The sequence below is a fragment of the Xiphophorus maculatus genome, chromosome 5 (assembly GCF_002775205.1).
Source record: "Xiphophorus maculatus strain JP 163 A chromosome 5, X_maculatus-5.0-male, whole genome shotgun sequence".
Lineage (NCBI taxonomy): Eukaryota > Metazoa > Chordata > Actinopteri > Cyprinodontiformes > Poeciliidae > Xiphophorus > Xiphophorus maculatus.
Window position 1 is genome coordinate 4,996,259 of NC_036447.1, and position 7,615 is coordinate 5,003,873.

The window sequence follows — 7,615 nt, forward strand, 5'->3', positions numbered from 1 at the left end:
TCTTTCCTTCTCTCTCTTTCTTTCGCTACAGAAGATGTCTGCCTCATTAATGCTGTAGCCCGGCAGTTTTACGATTTTAGCTGCATCTTTGGTTTCTGGTTATTGTTGCTGTTTGAAGCAGCGACTTTATCCAGCAGTCAAAAGTGTCACAATGTGGTTTTTCTTTAAATGCTAATTTTCTACAGTGGTTTAATCTGTTTGTGCAATTCTGACTTATAAGACATTTATTAATCCATTTTTTATTACAATTATTTTAGATTTTTTTAATTATTTTTCTTTCTTTTCGTTTTTACCATATTTTTTCTTAGTTTTGTTCTATTTGCTTTGTTTATAATTTCCTTTTTCTTTCTTTCTATGTTCATCTTCTCTTCCTTTATTTCTTTTTTCTTTATTTTCTTTGTTTTTGTTGTTATTTTCTGTCTTTGTTTTTTTCTTCTTTATTTTCTGTCTCTGTTTCATTTTTCTTTGTTTTTCTCTTCCTTGTTTTTATTTTATTTTTACAATCCACTCTGGTGAAAATAATACCAAAAGTGGACCATTTTATTTTCATCAAAAGTCCCACTACTGGACTAAAACTAATATATTTCAGACAACATAAACTATAATGGCAACATTTTTTGTTGTTTTTACCTTAGATCAGGGGTTTCCAAACCCAGTTTTCAAGTGCTGGCCTGTCAGGATAACAAATTTTGCTGGACGATAAATTATCCCAGTATTTATTACGATAAACAGTGATATTGCTATTTTGACACCATTTTCCTGTAATATAAACGGCATAATAAGTTTGCCTCCTCAAAGATCAATAAACTTCAATTTTGTAAATAACGCTTTGAACTGGGAGAAATCATAAATATCCTAAAAATGAAACATCTAAAAACAGTAAAGTGACCATAAATAAAACAGATTATGAATTGACTGTAAACATAATATTAACCATCAAAATGGGAATTACTGAGCTCATTTTAGTTTATCATGTTATTGATTGATTAATTGCGTATTGCAACAAGTTTAGAAATAAACTCTCTACATAATATAATCTTTAAATCTTAGGTTTTTATCACAAAACACAGTAATAAGTCTTTATTAAAATGAGTAAAATACATGTGAATGCTCATATTCTCAAGCTATAGAAGCATCATTTGAATGCGACCCATGATAACAAAAGTATTAGTGAGACACAAAAGATGAAATTGCACGACACAGGCCATTCTAAAGAGATTTGTATTGATTTGGAGAATTAAAGCCACAGCAGAGAAAAGGGAGGAGGGAAGAAAAGGACTTTGTCCATCTTTTGCTCTCCTACCAGCCATTAGTGACACTCCGGCCTCAGGCAGCATGACCAGCGTCTCCATTAAAGTCAGCACTTTCGTCCAGTCCTGAAACATCAACCACAGAGATCATGTCAGCGGACGTTATAATTCAACCACTTTGGGAGAGCTGATGGGAATTCAGATGAACTGCACTGTAAACCCTCTTCAGTGATTGATGGACTGAGGTTTGTGTGATTTCCTGCCACTTTGATTTGGGCGCACAAACTTAAAATACCATCAAATTTGTTTCAGTAAGTGTTTTAATGTATCTCATATAACATTTTCTGCCACTTTGATACATTGAGAGGCTTGAAATCAATGTGGCCCTTCCCCCCTACACACACAACTACTTAATAATTATGGAGCTACATTGGGGCCATAAAGTTTGCTCAGAACAAAATGGCCCCAATTTAGGTGGCATATTTTAACTATATATTTCAAAAACATTTTATTTTTTTTAAATATATATTGTTTTACTTTTTGAAAATGATTTAAAAAAAACATGAAACTGAAAAACACTTAGTTTTTTTAGTTTCAAAACATTTTTGTCAGTTTCACACTTTTTTTTCCAATTTCAAAATAATTTTTCAGATTCAATTTATTTTTCTTTTGAACAACTTTTATGACCCCAATTTAGCTCTATAAATCATGGTTTAAAGTTGCAGTATAATATGGCATCGTCCTGAAGATAAATTTATTTACCGTGTTTCTTTCTCAACATTTGTGAGTTTTTAAAACTAATCTTTGACTATGAATAATTATCTATGTTAACTGGTATTGTAATGCTCATATTGTGATGTTTTTCAGTTTTATTGTCCAGCTCTATTTTAAAGCTGCAGTATGTAAATTTATAAAAATATGTATTTTTTTACATATTTGTTGAAACTGTCACTATGTCGGAACAGTATGGTAAAAAAAAAGTGAGAAAAAAATCAAGCTCAACATGCAATATGCCACACACTTCAAAAACAGTAAATGTTTCAATCTAATAAAATTCAACAACTGATAAGAAGATATGTCCATGACATCCATTACTATGGAAAGTTATACAAAGCGTGCAAAGTGTATTAATCTGCCTTTTTACTCGATTATTAGGTAAAATTCTTACCTTTCAGTTGTACATGAGTAGAAACACGTTGAAGCCGTGCTACTTTTACTTAAAGCTAAACCTCTGGCTACTCTACCGACCTCTGGTTTTACTTACGACAGGGGTGTCCAAACTCTTTATATGCCAATCAAAAGAATTTCAGACCAAAAAATTTCATATTTTTATAATAAGTTACACTGTGATGTTTTTGTTTTGTACAAACTTGATCATCTAATAGCTTAGTTAAACAAATAAATTGGTCCAATTTTCTTTTGCTGGAAAGAAAACTGTGGCCAAAACATATATTTTTCAAATTTGTCCGATTTTTAAGAAAAAAAGTAAATACTTTTATCAGTTCAGAGCAATAAAAGCATGACTTAGGTCACCCTAGATGCTTGGAAATAGCTTTTTCCTAGTAAAAGAATGCAAAAATGTGTAGTTATTTAAAGATTAATACTTTGTATTTTAAAGAATTGAATTTGTCTGTAATCTTTCTTCACCAATTAAATGTAAATAGTTTCCATCTGCACAATCTTCTGTGCAGTCACAGGGGATTCCAGCAGGTGGCAGCAGAGGCGTGGGTCTGGCGAGGCGAACCGTAGAAGAAGAATTCGAACGCGTCATTGTTTTGGTTTGTTTCCTCTGCAGAAAAGTGGAGCCATAAACACTAACAACCGAGAACAAACACTAACAAATCTTTTAAATTCTGAACACAACGAGGTAAGTTCATAATAAACAACTTAACGCTGAGCTTAAAAGCGGTGCTGATGCACATCCGGGATCTGTTTGTGTTCGCCGTAAATGCACGTCGTTCATTGTTTTCTAAATAATTATTTAAATCCTTTTACTGACATCTGTTAGCGGGAGTATAACGCTGTAATAAATGAATGCGGAACTAAAGTCTGATTCAAACAAAATAAAGTGTAGCAGCGTAATAACTTCCCCTTTACTACCTTAATAACTGCAATTTAAATTCAAAAAGATTAATAGAAAGCTATATAATTAATATTACGAATTCCTTCGTCTCCCTGTTTTATTGTTTGATTATATGTCCGGAAATTAAACCTTGGTTTACTTTTATTGAAGTATTTTATCCATATCAGCGCATCAAAGCAGAACTCAGTATTTTATTCCATTATTTACACGTTTTCAACTATTTGGCACAGAATGTTTCAGAGATTAATTGACCAAGTAATTAGTAGAATCTGTATGTGTTACAAATCATATCAAGAATATTTTTTTAACAGTTTTACATTTTGTGAGGGGTAAATCCTATTTTTCAGAGAGCCTAAATTAAACACATTACAATGAAAGAGAACAATATATTATAAAATACATTTATTCTCAGAATTAAAGCTTCAAATGCAAATTAAATTATCATATTGTGCCAACATTAGTCAATAATGAAACTATTTATAGTCACATTAATATAATAACTAGTAACTAGCAGTCTATGTTTGGAAATGTTACTTTAGTTTACAAAAATAATTTAGATAATCTAAATACCTAATTTAACTTAAAAACATGTTGGGTAAAGTGGTGATTCACCAGTCTGACCAATCTGATCAGCAGAATTATTTTAAACAGGAGCGGATCACATATTAGTAAACAAAAGCAAGTGAAAAGCAAATTTTGAATCAATACCAAACATCACATGAAGAAATAATATTTGATTTCTATATTTGATATTTTCTGTATTTGTTTCAAATCAGCTGTTAACCTGTAATAAGGAATCAAATCTTCTACATTTTTCTCTGATTTCTATAATTTTGGTGCATCACAGTACGGGACAGGCAATAGAGCTCTTTGGTAAACTTTATAACCAGCTGTCAATATGAAATGATTCAAATCTGATTATTAAGTCATACAGCCAATCCGTTTGCAGTAAATTTCATTGATATGTGTTTTCTAGATCGTCACCATGACAACAAAACGTGGACTGATAACCGATTCATTTAAAGTGATGAAGAAGTCAAGGAGAGGGGGAAAGCGAAAGAAGAGTCCCACGCCTCCTCCAGCACAGCAAGGTGAGGCAGCGTTCGTGGTTTAAGCTGCTGTTTGCAGCTTAATGGGAACTTTTATTATTTTTACAAATTAGTTTCCATAGATTTATGTCAACAATATGTTCTACAATGCTAATCAAATCTTTTATGATAGCTTTGTTTAAAGAATAGAGCTTTGTTTTGGTAACTTCCAGTTATTCTAGAACAGTCTATCATACGCTCAATAAGCGATACATCTGTAGCATGCCACTCCGAACAAGAATGAAGCTTTACTGATGGTTTTATGATATATAATTCCTTAGAAAGCACATTCCATTCATCATAGCATTGAAATCCACATATCACTGCCATAAGAGCTAAAACACATATAACTTAAGATTTGTGTAACCAATCATTTTACAATGTTTCCATTCATGTTACTTTAAGTCTGGGCCAAATAAACATATTAACATATAAAATATACACGAACGTAGATACTTTTTAAAATCAACACACCTTTTGACTCATGGAAGGGCTGGCAGCATGAAACAACGCTGCGTGAAAAACAAAGTGCCGCACTATTTGGAGAAAACATCCATCCATCCATTTCCTTACACCCTTATCCCATTGGCGTCGGGAGGGGTGATGGTGCCGATCTCCAGCTGTCATTGGGCGAGAGGTGTTGTACACCCTGGACAGGTTGTCAATCCACTGGAGAAAACAAAATAACTCTTATACAACACTAAGCAGAAAATGCAAAATAAAAAATTAAAAGTATACAACACTAATTAGAAGTCAGATATACTGGCAAGATAAAACTCATTCAAATTTGATGTAATAAAAAACGTATTTACCACATCGATAAATCAATTAATCGCACAAGTTAAAACAAATTCAATAATTTCCACTTGCATGTTTGATCATTTCTGTTTTCTCTCTACCTTCCTAACATAACCGGATGATGAGTCTTTTGTTTACGGAGACTTTATAATTAAACGTATTTGTTGTTTCTGTTTTTTATTTTGGATATTTAAAATATCTTCCAGTTTCAGTGTTAAATGTTTATTAGAATTTAATGTTTATTAATGTTTGAGAATGTGTTCTTGCATCATTATGCAAACATTTGTTATTGTTTTTGTTTTGATGCAAACCTGTCCTCAGTTCTTTCTGAATCTTCTTGTTTGAACAGAAGATGTCACTACACCTGCCAGAGAGGAGGAGATGCAGCAGCTCAAACAGTTTGACCTGGACTGGAGATTTGGGCCCTGCACAGGTAGTAAATAGTAGAAGCCTCAAAATAAGGCTCTGTGATAAAAAAAAAATGTTTATTCTAAATGAAACATCTAGTATGTTGTATTTTGTCGACTAAATGATTCTGGTCTGTCTTCAGGCATCAGCAGGATACAGAGGTGGGAGAGAGCGAAGCTTCATGGCCTGAACCCACCTGAGGAAATCAAAGATCTGCTGCTGCAAACACACGATGATCCCGAGTACTCCATGAGGTGACACACACACACACACACACACACACACACACACACACACACACACACACACACACACACACACACACACACACACACACACACACACATTTGCTTCCTCTGATCACTGCATTTAAGTTATAACCGTAATGAAACATTCAAACAAGTCTTAAACTAGTCACAGCTCACCTCTTATTTGAGATCTATTAAGCTAAAGTCCAGCAGCTAGTAGATGTTTTTAAGACATTTTATTCTCATAATGGCACTGGAATGGTTCCTGTTATTACTTAAAAGTAAATGTTACATGCCTAAAAGTCTTAATGTTTTAGTAAGAAAGCTAGAATGATCTAGAAATGAAAACAATTCATGGTTTGTCCCGTAGGTGGCAGCAGACCCATCTGAGCGTCAGTGAGATTTATCTGTAAATGAAGCTTCCCTAAATTAATTCTGAAAAACTGCATTAGAAACTGGAAATCTGTTCTTTTTCTGAAAATAATACCTGCATGTAGAAAATTCAGTTTTTGCACTTTATCTTTTTTTCAGCCTCTGGAGAGAATATCCTTTCTGAGGAAAACATCATGAAGAGGACAAAGATCCAGACTTTTGTGAAAGTCAGGGATGTTTTTATTTTGTTGTTTTTATGGCCATGTTTGCTATTTCTCTCATTCTGCTTGTTTTTTTTAAAATAAAAGATTACCATGTATCTTTTTTTTTTCTACATTACAAGATCGATACCATAGTGGAAGTTTCCACTGTTTAAAAAAACTGTTTTTCCTTTGGTGTCATCACACTGGCACACATTTCCTTTTATACAGTGATTTAAAAACAAAGTAACATTTTTCTTTTACATTCCTGTAAGTTAAGAGAAGCAGGGCCAGCATGTTTTTTTTAATCTGCGCTATATTTTTTTTAATAAAAAAAATATTTTAGTCTGTTGAATACTGGGATAAAGAAATTGATGTAACTGGTTAAAAATAAATAAACGTCTCATTTAAATAACTTACTTAATGTTATTAGGGGAAGTTTTGATTGCGAGGAATAATTTTGCTGCAGATGCTACAGCTTAAAATATAAATAAAACCAATTGTGTGTCAACTTTTTTGTCTTTTTTTTAAGAGCTCAAAATGGCGCCCTCTGTTGGCTATAACTTTAGCCAGACTTTCCGTGACGCTGATTGGTTCACATGCATGTCACGTAAGTGTCAGCAGTCGCACCGCTCGCTGATTGGTTGATAGCTGGACGGAGGCGGTGTCTTTCTTTCTCATATGTTTTCGCTGCATATAGATCTGAGTAAGCGCTGATTGGTTAAGAAGGTAGAAAGGTCTGATTTCTCGGTATGTCATTGGTCCATTTTGTACTTATTTTGTTTATTATAAATTAAACAGAGTCAAAGCAATTTTTCATTGATGACTTTTAAGTTATTTCGTGTTGTGAATGTCACAATACATAAAAAGAATAGCAGGACACCCAGAGAGGTGGGTAAGGTACCGAAAAAGTTTACTCTGGTAAAAGGTAAACATTGAAGAAATGACTCAAGTAAGAGTAAAATAATATTTGGTTAAAAGTCTACTCAATCTCAAAAGTCTACTGATAAAATTATCAATCATTTAATATTTAAAAATTACATAATCAAACAGACCAACATACAAGTTAAGAGGAAATTTTAATATTTTAGGCACTAAAATGACAATAATTCATATAAATAACAGACAAAATAATTTTTTTCCAAATGAGTTTCTTTCAATAAAAACA

At 32.8% G+C, this 7,615-nt stretch overlaps 1 protein-coding gene across 1 annotated transcript; it reads left to right on the top strand.

Annotated features, from left to right (window-relative positions):
- The first annotated feature begins 2,979 nt into the window (after window positions 1–2,979).
- On the top strand, window positions 2,980–6,958 carry pold4 (DNA polymerase delta 4, accessory subunit). The gene is made up of 5 exons (XM_005810703.3): window positions 2,980–3,117; window positions 4,310–4,424; window positions 5,569–5,652; window positions 5,770–5,881; window positions 6,407–6,958. Exons 2-5 carry the CDS (start codon window positions 4,319–4,321, stop codon window positions 6,429–6,431), a joined length of 327 nt encoding a protein of 108 aa, XP_005810760.1. The 5' UTR covers window positions 2,980–3,117; window positions 4,310–4,318; the 3' UTR covers window positions 6,432–6,958.
- The last annotated feature ends 657 nt before the right edge of the window (window positions 6,959–7,615 follow it).

What these genes read in the sequence shown, in the direction of transcription:
- pold4 (XM_005810703.3), top strand. Translation starts at nt 4,319, where the DNA reads ATGACAACAAAACGTGGACTGATAACCGATTCATTTAAAGTGATGAAG. An exon ending in GAGATTTGGGCCCTGCACAG is followed by an intron (nt 5,653 to 5,769) that starts GTAGTAAATAGT and finishes GTCTGTCTTCAG; the next exon opens with GCATCAGCAGGATACAGAGG. An exon ending in GATCCCGAGTACTCCATGAG is followed by an intron (nt 5,882 to 6,406) that starts GTGACACACACA and finishes TCTTTTTTTCAG; the next exon opens with CCTCTGGAGAGAATATCCTT.